Below are 13,216 nucleotides of genomic sequence, written 5' to 3' on the forward strand. Positions count from 1 at the left end.
GAAGAATTTTTCAAATAAGAGTGGGTAAAACTTTACAATTTGATGCGCAGATGTGTTTTAGACATCTCACATAAGACTGCAGTTATTACGGCTGTGACAGGAGGTTCTGCTTTGTGTAGGTCACTGGAAATATCCAAGTAAAATGCAAGAGGTTTGTAGTCGTGTCGTGACAACATTTGAAAATGTTCACGGGGTATGCAGGCTTTAGCGGTAGAGGTCATTCTTATTTTTATCTCTAGTGCGTTAAATGCAAATGGATTTTCAGAAAGCCTATATGGTCGGCACCAAGTGAAAATGGAGCAAATATTCTAAAACAAGTTATCCTAGAAAAATCTTTTTAATGTCAACTTTTTAATTTTCTGAAGCTTGACATTCACACATTAGCAGACAATGGCAGTTTTTATTTAGATTTGAGAGAGCATTAAAACAAGGTCTTGACATTAGACGAGGAAATAAACATGCCAGGATCTGGTGCACTCTACCTTGGGATCAGGTTCTGTGATGTCCGAGCTGCTGGTGCAGTAGGCAGGGCTGGATCGTGCCAGAGGTGGGCGAGTGACGTAGAATACTTCCCTAGATGAAGAGCGGAGGTCTCGCTCGGCCTGTCGCCTCATATTCAGATTGGAGGAGAGGGATTCTACAGCCGAGACTCCAGTCGTGGGCGAGGGGAGGCGAGAGATGTCTATTGAGCTGCAGACAGGCAGAAGAAGTGATGTAACAGAGTTCTATACCATGGAAGGATGTCCCTCAGCTCTGGTGGATTATATATTCGTCATCAAACACAGCCTGACTTTTATTTAGGACTAGGGCTGCAGAATTGCTCGGTTTTGATCCCACACATGTCTGTAAGACAAATGTGTGGGATCAAATTATACCCATGTTTAAATATGTAGCTATTGCGTAACAAACCGGATGCCTACATAATTTTTCACGGATATGTTTCAGATCTTCAAAACCCAAATTTCAAAAGTTTTCAGCACTTGATATTTATTTTAAAATGTAATATATAAAAGTTACCCATAAAAGTATGGCAGATACTCCTAGAGACTGTGTAGGCTCTAAATATGAAACCTGGAAAAACTGAAAATAGTAAGGAACGAAAGAAGATGAGGAGGACAAAAGAAATAAAGAAAACAAAGTACATAGAAAAGAAAGAGAGTGAGAGCACAAGAAACGGAAGAAAGAAAAGAAAGTATTAAAGGAAAAAATAAAGAAAAAAGGTAAGGACACAAAGATAGGTAGAAATGCATAAAAATGGGAAAGGAAGGAAGGATACAAAGAAGGACAAAAGGAGAGACAGCAGAAAAGAGCTAGGACACAGGAAAGCCCTCAAATAAGGAAAAGAAAAAGAACACAAGGAATGAGGAAAAGAAAGGACACAGAAGTAAGAGAGGTATGACACAATGAAGGAGGGAAGGAAAGCAAGGAAGAACTACATAGGGGAAAATTTAAAGAAAAAAAGATACAAAGAAGGGTACAAGGGGAAAAAAGAGCAAGGAAGAAAGGAAGGAAGGATGGAAGGAAGGAGGGATACAAGGGAGAACAGAATAAGCACAAAGAAGGGAGCAAAATAAAAGGACAAAAAGACAGAAACAAAGTAGGAAAAAACATTTAGAAACACATTAAATTTTGTTTTTGCAGACAAAGAAAACACTGAAATCAAATTCCATAGTGCAGGGTTCCTAGACTCTGCATTCAGGGTGTAGGAACCCTGGGCATCGCTGGTCACAATAATAGAGCTGTCAGAGCCACCTGAACCAGATTCACATCACCATAGTGCAACGTAATCCTCTAATGATGACCCTCCTAATTATGGTCCTTTTTATTCCTATTAAAGTCCAGTGCAATGCAGCAACTGTCTCCTGACAATCCTGGAAAGCAGCAAAGAATTAAAACCAAAGTGAGAAAAGACTCAGGAAAAAAAACAGATGGTTCTGGCAATTAGGGATTGATAAACGACTCTGAAAGCCTGTTGAGGTGCATTAGCATTAGCATTATGGGCTTTTAGAAATACACCGGGGTTGTTATGAGCCGCCGAACTCTCGCTCCCTGTGTACACTTGCCCTTTTTATGAGTCCCTGTTAATAACACTCTCGCGGAGCTGCAAATCCTCTCTTTATGCAGCCTAGGTGCACATTTGCAATCACAGCCATGCACAGGGTCTTTATAGAGCCGCAGCAGGGACCGATCCCGCTGGCGCTTTGTTCTATTTGGGGACATGCAAATGTAGTTTCGTGCCCAGAAATAATGACAACAGAAAATGTGGAAAAACAACAGGGGACCATTATAAGATACCTGTTTAAATCACGCATCATAAGGCTTTGGAAATCGGAGGACATAAGGCGATTGAAGGATGGGCGGGAGAAGAGTCTGTCCTTCGGTCTCTCCGGCTGGTGGTTTGTGGGCATGTGGAGCTGCGGATTCCTCAGGGCAACGCTGATGTCGTTCAGCAGCCGTGGCAGGGGTCCGAGTTTGAGGATGGCATCCTGCAGGGGGGATTTGAAGGCGCAATCCTTAACCTTTTGCAGGCCGCCACAAACGTTCGTACACATAACCACGAAATAATGAGTAAATACGATGCTGCTTTCAGCTTGAGGAAAAAGTTCTCATATGAAAAATGTTCTTGTTTGCTTTCTCAACATGTTCAAGAAAACAAAACATGCAGGACTAATTTTGCTTCTACATTGTGTGCGATTTTATTTTATTAAAATATTTCTGCACAAAACAAATAGTTCTTTCTGAGATTGGAAACATGGAACAGTGGGGGAACTTTTCCAGGAGAAAAATTACTCCGAGAGAGCATCAGCGGCTCTTCCAGTAGGTCACAGAAGAGATCATTACTGTCGTTGCTCTTCCCATCAGTGTCAACAGTTTTGGTCCATATTCTTACTGCTGGTTGTGTTGTGCTATTTTTTTTTTTTTCCATTTTTGTTAGCTTTGGTGGCCAAAGGAGGATTTGTGTAGCATCTGGTTGTCTATATATTTTCTTACTGTCTTTGTCCTTTCTCTTTCCCTCTTACTCTGTCCTTGTTGTCCCTCTTCCTCTCATCCCCTTTCATGTTTGGCATCAGTTTGTACATAATACCTAACAGAGATATAATAGATCATCATGGGTTGGGCATCATGGAAGGATTTATGGTTGTAACGTCTCTCATGGTAAGACAAATATGTGTGGCATAACTACAGCAGCCAGAGAGCCATCCTGCTTGCCTTGGTAAATATGGCAATATCTACCGATTACAATCTCTGTCCGATTGATTGGTGCTTCTCAAATGATGGGGTTTGTAGTTTTTTTCACAGCATAGTAACTACAAATCAATAAGTAAATAGATGTCACATAGATCATGTATCAGATTTATGACAGAAGGTCAAGGCTTAAGACCAAACAACGAATATTTTAGGAGCTGTTGTGACATTTTAAGGCTGAAATTGCAGTTGTTGAATTTCAGACTTGATGAATTTTTTCAGCGCTTGGAGAAACTCTGCAAATACACAAAACTGGTTTTCCTGCAATGTGGTGCAATTTCATGATTATCCTTGTGTAAAAAAAAAAAAGTCAAAAATAAACATAATAGGGGGGCATAAACTATCTGTGAAGGAAATTATTTATTTATTGAGTTTTATCTGCACTAGCACCTCTGTCCCTCACAGGCTCGTCATACTCTGGATAAAAGTATTATGTTGTTAGTTGATTTTTTTGCCATGAATATTTAATTCCTAACATACTCAACAAATTTAAATATGCTTTCCGATGAGGCTCTGTTGACAGATTAAAAGTACCTTTTGAAAATAACCTTTCTGCAGGTATTAAATATGGTTTCACAGAGTCCATGTTTCTTTATTAATTGTTTTTGGGGTTTTTTTTGTATGTTGTTATATTTTATTCTTAATTGTCATGTTATCATTGGCTGTAAATGGAAATTCATTATGATTAAGAGTGAAAAAGGTTTGGAAACATTGGCCTGTGTATAATTAATCTATGCAATGTTTTTACATAGTGAACTAAGTTACTGAAATGAATGAATGTTTCAATAATATTCTTATTTATTGAATGGGTCTGTATTGGTACACAGTAAAAATTACAGAATCACATTTGGCAAAGCTTATAGTTTCATCTCTAACCAGTGCCAAATTCCTACATTTATTCACGCAGAAAAGCCACAGAAGAAGCTGATAAAAGTTGATCAGATGACTTGTAGGACGATTTAAAGCATTGCATAAGATTATCAGAACTTTGTTCAGGTCATATTGAAATTCGACCCACCTTACTCAGCTGTCCCATGACTTCCCACAACAAGCTGTGCAGCATGGACAGCTCCCTGCCGAGGTCGATGTAGCCCTCAAAGCCTCCGGCGTTTCCTCCGGTGTCCATGTTGGAAATCTCATAGAGGAACTGCTGCATGGAGCCCCACTCCATCTCCAGAAACTCGTTCATGAAATACATGTATTCCTCCTTGGGTCCAAATCTGGAAAAGTGATAATTACAAGAAACAGGAAGAAATGTAAAGGTGGTCTACTCAGTGTTAGTGGCTGGCTCCTGTGAAAGAGGCACTCCACAAATGAAGATGCCAGACAGGTTTACATAAAGCAAGAATGAGACGCTGAACTCTCTGATCTGATTAACTAAAAATCCAGGCTGCAATGACTAAAGAGTGTGTGCTGAGGAGATCACCGAACCGCCTCTTGTCTGACCAAAAACATCAGGTCAGCCTAAGAACTGACAAGAGTTTCTTCCCTCAAGCCATCCACCCGGTTCAACTCTAGCTCGAGCACTAATCTATTTTCATTAAACATTTTTATTTTACGTCTGTTATGTTTATCCTTTATATATACACAATTCAGTTCGGTTTGTCGATATACCGCCGATTCACAAAAAAAAATGTCTCAAGGCTCTTAACAAAAAGATCCAATTGATAAACATAGTCAATCCAATCCAAGCTCCAGCTGTGACAAAAGTATCTGTGGCTGTCAAGAAAATCTGATGTCAGAGTGTCTGGAACATCATTGGTGCATGGGTTAAGTGTTAGATTATATCAATAATACTAAGATCTGATGAAAAACAAATTGTGATTTTTATAGCATATAAGATGTCACTGACTATAGTGACATATTATTAAAAGAATCCCACAGGTTCGTGATCTGATTGTGAATTATTGACACTGTCTCTCACTTCCTAATGTTCATTTGCACACGTTTAGCTTCTCAGGGAATCTTTGGTTGGACATCCATGCAAATGGCAGTTCTTTAACTTAAAGACTCAAATTTTTGCTAATGCCTATTTGCACACTTTTAACCTCTCTGGGAATCTTGGTCTGATACAGTCATGCAACTGCCCAGTATTTTTATGTCGTCCTGTAACCTGACTGCTATCGGCCTTTTTGACTTGAGCATCAAATGACTCGCACATTTCAGTTTTTGCTAATTACTATTTGCATACTTCTCAACCTCTCGGGGAGGGTTTTGTGTCATACATTCATTACACTGCACTGTAATTCACATCGTCTGTGAAGTGACTGCTGTCTTTTTTTTTAGTCAAACATTTAAATCTTATCAGATGCGAAGGACTATTTGCACACTATTAGCTTCTCGGGAAGTGTTGTCGGTGCATTCAACTATTTGAACAGTATGTCTTGTTTTGTGTCTGTGTGTTATGTGTGAGTCTCTTTGAATTCTGAGCCGGTGTCTCACCAAAATTTCATTATGGTGACATAATGACAATCATGTTTCTTGACTCTTAATGAGCCTCGCTATCGACAAATAAATAACCCTAAATGAATCAGATTGGTGACTGGGAGAAATCAAATTTCTAGTATTTCCTTCGAGTGGGAGCTGGCATCTGGCTTCTATAAGAGAGGTTTCTATGAAGAAAAGAAACTGTAAACACTTCTAACATTTATATTGTATATATCATTGCAGTTGTGCCGGTGAACAACTTGGTATTTCTAGCTGTTGCTATTGTTTTAGTTTGTCCCTCTTTTCTGTCCTCTCACCTCCCAGGTGGACCAAAGAGACAGAGGCTATTTCTGATTCTGCTGGAGTGAATTTCTCTTTCCTGCTATCCCCCGCCTCGCCGTGCAATCTCACGATGAGATATTAAGTCGAAGGAGTGATTCATACAATCCCTCCGCGTTCAAACAGGGATTTTGTAATTATACTAAATAAATCCATCGAATCAGGCTGCACTTAACTGAACTGGTTTACAAATGAAATTGATTAGACTGTAAATAACTGGATTTCAATCAGGCCTGTTTACTTTTTAAGTGCCTCATCTACTGATTCATTTGTTTTAGATTAGAAAACTCTATTAAGAAACAGACATCACGCGAAAGTTGGTGTTGACTGTTTGAGGCATAAAGAAATACACACCTTAATACTGCTCCGTACAAATTACTGCAGAGTACTGCAGTACAAATTGCCCTGCAGTACTTTTATGCCAGAGCTGCTTTTGCATATTTACCTTGTTTTTAAGACAATGAAGGATGTGTATAAAGTATGCAGCATTGTGAAAAAGTGTTTGGCCCCTTGTGGACTTTTTTTGTTTGTACTTTCAAAGAAAACTAGAATAAAACGAAATAGATTTTTTTTTTCAAAAGATGACTCCATATATACTGGGGAACAAGCTATACAAACCAAACTGGCCCTAAGTGACAAAATAAATTGCTAAATTAAATGATTTAGGTGTTGTTTCACTACTCTAGTCAAACCCTGGCCTTAATACTGCCTGATCTCTAGAACAAGGAAATCACTTGAACAGAACCTGCTTAATAACATGAAGCAGGCAACAACAACAACAAAAAATCTAAAACTGCAACACGTCATCACGCGGTCTAAATAAATGCAAAAACAGATCCGAAGCCCTCCTCATTATCCACAAACGGAGGAACCAGTGGAGAAGCTTCCCAGAAGTTAAGAAACCTCTGTAAGGCATGTGTCCAGCGTTCATCTAGCGTAAAGCTAACAGCGTTTCAGAATATAGTGTCAAACAACATAATTCCAGCAGTCAAACGTGGAAGTTGTAGCGTGATGATCTGGAGCTGCTTTGCTGCTTCAGGTCTTGATCGACTTCCTACAATCAATGGAACCATGAATTCTGCTCTCTAGCAGAAAACCTTGAGGGCGAATGCCCATCGTACATTTGCTTATGATCATAAGGCCAAGAACAGCAGGACAAAGACTGAAATCACATCCAAAAGTCAACCTAAGAAGGGGTCAAACACCCTCTAAAGTGGCTGAATTAAAACAATCCTCAGAAGAGTGGACCAAATTTCCTCCACAGTGATTTAAAAGACTTAATGCATCTTACACCTGATGGCAGCTGTCAGCTTGGTTCGGGTAAGGTTTTTTTTCCCCTCTCCATAAATGAAAACATCATCTGAAAACTGCATTTGTCTTTACTCGCATCATCCGTATCTGGAAAACATCGGAAACATTTAAGTGTGACCAAAAGTAATCTTAACAGGGTGAAATTCTTTTTCACTGCACTGTAGCTTTGAAATCAAACTGTGTTCATTAAATATCCATTCAGACACAGTAAAATATCAATAACATAAGTTTGAGTACAATATCAGTACAATATGATGACCATGTTCTACATATATTTTATAGAGTCCATACTCACTTTCTCTGCCATCTGCTGGTTTGCTCTTCTTAACGTAAAGAATAAAAATGCCATATCCAAGATTATCAAGGTATGTAGTAAAATCACAGGCGTCCAACAGAAAAACATGACTGAAATATACAACGAGCAGGTAATTAGGAAGGCTGAGTCCATCTTGGATAATTACACCCATCCCTTACACAACCAATTTCAGTTTCTACCCTCTGGTTCCCGTTTTAAATATCCACCAGCCCGGACAAATAGATACAAACACTCTTTTCTTCCCTCTGCTGTCCAGCTGCTAAACGCTACCAGGAAAAGCAGATAGTCATACGTTGCATACATATAGGCCCTCGCTTTATTCATTCTCTGCGCTGCACATATTTATATATATTTATTCACCTTACCTTTGTATTTTATGTGTTTCTTGTGTTTTTATGTGGGAAGTGTGAATGTTTATTACTACTACTGCACAAAAATTGCCCATATTGGGACAAATAAAGTTACTACTACTACTACTATATCAAATGCTGTTCGACAAACTTGGATAAATCCCAATGACGACTTGCAACTAAACTTTTGAAGCTTTAATCGCCGGTGCTTCTTTAAGCCAGAGGTTTAAATAAACACGTCAGTGCTCCGGTTTAAATCAGAGTGAAGAGCGCAGACTGAAAGGAACGTGTCGCTGCAGCAAAGCTCTGAGCTCAGTGTGTGAGTAACAGCCTAAACCCTCACAGGAAAAAAACTGCAATCCTCTATTTCCGTGATGTTAGGCCATCCCACACGACAAGAGCGCGAAGCGTCTGCAGATCTGAAAAGCGAACCGCATCGAATCCGTGTGAGAGAGCCGAGGGGACACTCACTTGTTGAAGCAGGCCAGGTTCTGCATCACCTTGGCGATGAGCGTGAGCGTGCGGGACGTGCGCTCGGCCGGGTACTCCTGCATCAGGTTGAACAGCGACGGCGACATGATGGCAGGGCACATGAAGCGGAGGAACAGGGAGGAGCTGATGAGGCTGTCGGCGAGATCCTCTCTTCCTCGCTCGGCGCATCTGGCTCTCCATGAGGCGAAAACCTCCTTCAGCTCCCGGGGGAAAATGCTAAAACAAGAATATTGTTCTTATTACAGCAACTGTCAGGAAGTACAGCGAGGTGGAAACGCCGGGAGACTGACACTTATAGAAAGTCACCCAACCGTATTACTCTCCTCAAAGTGGAAATCTTTCCGTTTATTTCATTTGTTCATTGATTTGTTCATCACAGCAGCCAACCGGGCAGCCAAAGTGCTTTTCTAAAAAATATCATTGAAATCATTCAAAAACAGATACAACAAATAAAACAGACAAAAGTTTGAAAAGTTAAATAAAATGCCAAAGTGGCACTGAGTATTAAAAGCCTTCCTGAATAAAACATCTTGAGTTTGGATTTAAAAAGACCTAGGTCTGTGGTTCTGGAGTCTGGGTGCTGTGACTGTGAAGGCCCGGTCACCCCAACATTATTTTTTATTTCTCAGAACAGTGAAGAAGAACTGGGACGATGACCATAGGGAGCTACCTTTCTCGCAGAGACTCAATAAATCAGAAGTGTAGAGTGGGACTAGACCATTAAGAGCTTTAAAAACAAACAACAAAATTTTAAAATGTGTTTGTAAATGGACAGGCAGCCAGTGGTTGTTGTGCTTGCATCTGGAGTTGTCAGTTAAAAGAAGTGCAGCAGCATTTTGGACCAATTCTATCCTGTTGAGAGATGACTGAGTGACAACCGCATAAAGAGCGTTACAGTAATCTGAGCTGATAAAACCATGTGTAGCCTTCTAAAGATCACAACTGTCTGATAAAATGGTAAATGGCTGTACTTGTTTAGCATTTATCAAGCCCTGAAGAGCCTAAGGCAGTTTACACTGCATTTAGTCATACACTCATTCACACACTGACGGTGGTGAGCTACATTGTTGCCACAGCTGCCCTGGGCAAATTGACAGAAGTTGGAGCTGCCATATAATTTGTGCCATTAGCCCCTCTGACAACCGGCAGCAGTCAGAGCAGGTGAAGTGTCTTCTTGCCCAAGGACACAACAACTGAGACGATCGGAGCGGCTTCGAACTGCCAACCCGCCGGTTACAGGATGAACTACCTAGCCCCTGCGCCAGTCTCGCCCCATTAATAAAGGCTTAACTTTAGCTAGAAGCAATACACAAGAACACGGTTAGCAAAAACAATTTGCTATTTTTTTTGTGTTTCCATTCGCTAAGGGCCATTTATGCAAACGGATGATGATGTCTGGTGAACTTGTGAGGGAAACTGCAGTACCATTCCGGCCCAGTGAGTGGCGGCAAAAAGACAGCATAGGTCAAACAGACAAAAGCAGACTGAGAAGCTGCATTCATGTCCTCCTGCCACTCATCCGGGCTCCAGATAAAACAGGATTGACAACTTTTGCAGGGACTGGTCAGTAATGATTGTTTTCTATAGAACAGTTAATGATCTAAAATTTGTGGACAGCTACTGAGGAAGAAAAACGGTCTAAGATCCCTTTCTCTACATGCTTCAACCCGGTGAAATGTTAGTATAGAGGACTAAATGCTGTCCTACTAGCAAAGTAGGACTGTAAAAACTATTTATAACATGGGAGTCAAAAAGTGCAGTACATATAATTTCATGTAAAATATAAATGACTTGATATATGATAAAAGATTAATCTGGAATAGCCCCTGGAGAGAATAAGTAATTAGTGTCAATGATTGTGTAGAGTGTATTACACAGTCACAGAGTGTTTATGTGCAAAACAGACAAATATAAATTAAATGTTAGCAGTAAATGTGGAATAAAAACTGACCAGAGGGAGTTGATGATCTTGCAGAGTAAAAGCTCGCAGCACATACGTAGGTTGGCTTGGTGGTCAGCGAGGACTGATGGCGGGACACGCATCGGGTCCACCTCACAGTTCTCCTCAGACTCATATAAGGCTCGAATGAAATCACCTGAAAGTTGGACAACACAGCGTTTTTGCATTTCTGGGAAAAAATCATGTTGCTAGATACATAAAATTAAATAAACAGAGTATTGGGGCAATATTTATTGTTTTTTAAAAGAAGTTATGAAATAATTAAAATTCATGTGACAGGTCAAACTTGAACTTCTCCCAGATATGCTATGCACCACAGTGTAAAAGCAACCCATTCCATATTAACTACAAATTCTTCCACCCTTCTCCTTCCTTTTACCTGCATCAACCTTTTCTTAATAACCAAGAGGGTGTCAAGGTTGTCCAACTTGCAACTTGGAAAACTGCCCATAACTCCAGCTAAAAATCATCGCTAATCCGCTGTCTTTCCCATGTCACCTTTAACGTCAAAGTCGAAGATTGGATTTGGGAACTGTCACACCCGAGTTCAAAGCGCCGTAGTAGCAAGTCATAAAACCAGAGGCAGTTGCTGACTTTAGGTTACTAAAATCTTATTAGCATTACAACCTGATAAGAATGTATTGCAACACAAATGTTTCCAAAAAGGTACTGCTTGTGTATCTGCTGAAATGAGATACAAACCACCAGAGACAGATTGGCACCTTCAACGTTTCCATTATTTATTATGCATGGCAGCCATATTGGATACGGAAATTGGGGTTTCCTGAGGACCTCCAATTTTCAAGTCAGAAAACCTGACTTCAGATAGATGTTTTTGTGTTAACTTTATAGTACAACTGGAAATTTAGAAAATCTAGGTTCCCCTGTTCAAACGCGCCATTATGCCCCTACAACTCTGGCAAACAAAAATGGTGGATAGACAATGGATGGTCTGAATATAGGGTAGCATAACATCATATGAGGACAATACCTTGTACGAGAGGTCGGTAAGGTGGAATATTTGCTATGAGGTTTGTCAAACATCTATGGTTCCCCACTAGGGAGTCCAGCAAGAGCTAGGGTGGTATATAAAAGAAAAATTCTATTCCTTTTCCATTACAAGCCCCAGGATTTAAAGCCCCAGACTTTGGTTTCCCGAGGTAAACCAAAGTCTGGCTTATTGAGTCTCCATTTGCTAAGGGCCATTTATGCAAAAAGAGTTATGACGTGTGATGAAGTCGTGAGGAAAACTGCAGTACCACTCCGGTCCACTGAGTGGCGGCAAAAAGACAGCATAGGTCAAACAGACAAAAGCAGACTGAGGAGCTGCATCCGTATCCTCCTGCCACTCATCCAGACTCCGGAGAAAACGGGGTTGACAAGTTTTGCAGATGGAGTTACACTTCCTTAGCCCCTTTCACACTGATCCTGCCCTATTGTTCAGATTTGCCGGGCTTTATTCTATTCTACTCCTGTTTGTATAAATAAATGAAAATAAAGCACAGCTTCTCTCTGTGTGCGCAGGGACCACAGTGGTGTGGCATGGGGCAAAGTATATAGCACCTCCCAAGATAAAAATCCCAAAGTGCTTTACAACACAAGATAAAAACACAGAAAAGGATAAACAAAAGCAGATTTAAAAACATGTGTTTTTTTAGCTGGCCTTTAAAAGAAATCTCAGAGTCTGCTGAACAGTCAGCAGGTCTTGATCACTGGACCTCAGAGCTCTAGTGGGCATGTAGGGGTGTAATAACTCTCTGATGTCCATGCAGAACTCTTCAAGTCTAAACTAAGATTTTGAATGCATTCTATATTTAACCCAGAAGCCAATAAAGCTGCTTGAGAAGTGGAGTGACATGACACAATTTAGACAATCTTAAACTACTTTTTGTGCTAAATTAAAGTTATAAAATGATAGGTTTGTATATACTAGTCAACTCCTTACTGTTCCTTACTCCACTATAGTTTTTGTTGCTGCACGCAACCCCGCCCCATCAAACCCTCAGGCCGGCGATAGCAGAGCAAGGTACTGGGTCGCTTGAGGGACCAAAGGCCCAGGAAAATAAAGCCCCAGTAAAGTTAAATTAGCCGGGTGAATGTGTATGGACATGCTACACGTGATTTGAATCCCAAGGTTTCTCAAAAGCTCCAGGCTTTTGAGTGAGAATGGAAAAGGGACTAAAATAATGCAGTTTCCATTTCCATAAATTTGCAATAACCTTGATAGATCTACTTAGCCATAATCTTACCAGAAACACTTTTTTTAATTGTTTGTCAACACGAAGGGCAACTTAACAAACAAAAAGGCAACTACTCAATGTATTTCGGTGTCTAGATGGGGAGGCCACCATCATGTGGCAAGTCACCATCTGTATTTTGGACATCTTAATTTAGATGTTTCTCATACCAGAGCTGCTTGAAGACTTACCTATAGCTTCCTTGAGGTATCTGTGACCTATTAGTTTGAGGTACTCCTCCACAGCCTTTGTAGCAAGTGTGTTCTCACGGAAGATCAAGTGTTCACGGTCCATGAATCGATCCACCTCACACATCGCCATGTCTGAAAGAAACTCCTACGAGGAGACACAACGAGATGTTAAATTAAATCCATAAGTTCCAGGTAACGAAAATGTATCTCTTTAGCACTAATAATAAACAAGATAATTCAAACTACGGTACTTTAATTCAAACTACACAGGTGTTTGGATCAAGGTGTTTACAGATCCACTTCTATCCAGAAAAACTCTATGGTTAGCTTTTGCTGCCACTGAAAAC

At 40.3% G+C, this 13,216-nt stretch overlaps 1 protein-coding gene across 5 annotated transcripts in view; it reads right to left on the reverse strand.

Annotated features, from left to right (window-relative positions):
- The window catches only part of LOC105935149 (ras/Rap GTPase-activating protein SynGAP), an 83,747-nt gene that overhangs the window by 25,536 nt on the left and 44,995 nt on the right, over positions 1-13,216 (reverse strand). For all 5 annotated transcript variants that reach the window (XM_036145182.1, XM_036145181.1, XM_036145179.1 and 2 more), the window contains 6 exons: positions 12,870-13,014; positions 10,433-10,577; positions 8,461-8,697; positions 4,265-4,466; positions 2,296-2,486; positions 483-690 (listed from right to left, as the gene is read on the reverse strand). In XM_036145182.1, the coding sequence (XP_036001075.1) occupies positions 483-690; positions 2,296-2,486; positions 4,265-4,466; positions 8,461-8,697; positions 10,433-10,577; positions 12,870-13,014 (1,128 nt within the window). The remainder of the gene's footprint in view (positions 1-482; positions 691-2,295; positions 2,487-4,264; positions 4,467-8,460; positions 8,698-10,432; positions 10,578-12,869; positions 13,015-13,216) is intronic.

Source organism: Fundulus heteroclitus, chromosome 13 (genome assembly GCF_011125445.2).
Source record: "Fundulus heteroclitus isolate FHET01 chromosome 13, MU-UCD_Fhet_4.1, whole genome shotgun sequence".
NCBI lineage: Eukaryota > Metazoa > Chordata > Actinopteri > Cyprinodontiformes > Fundulidae > Fundulus > Fundulus heteroclitus.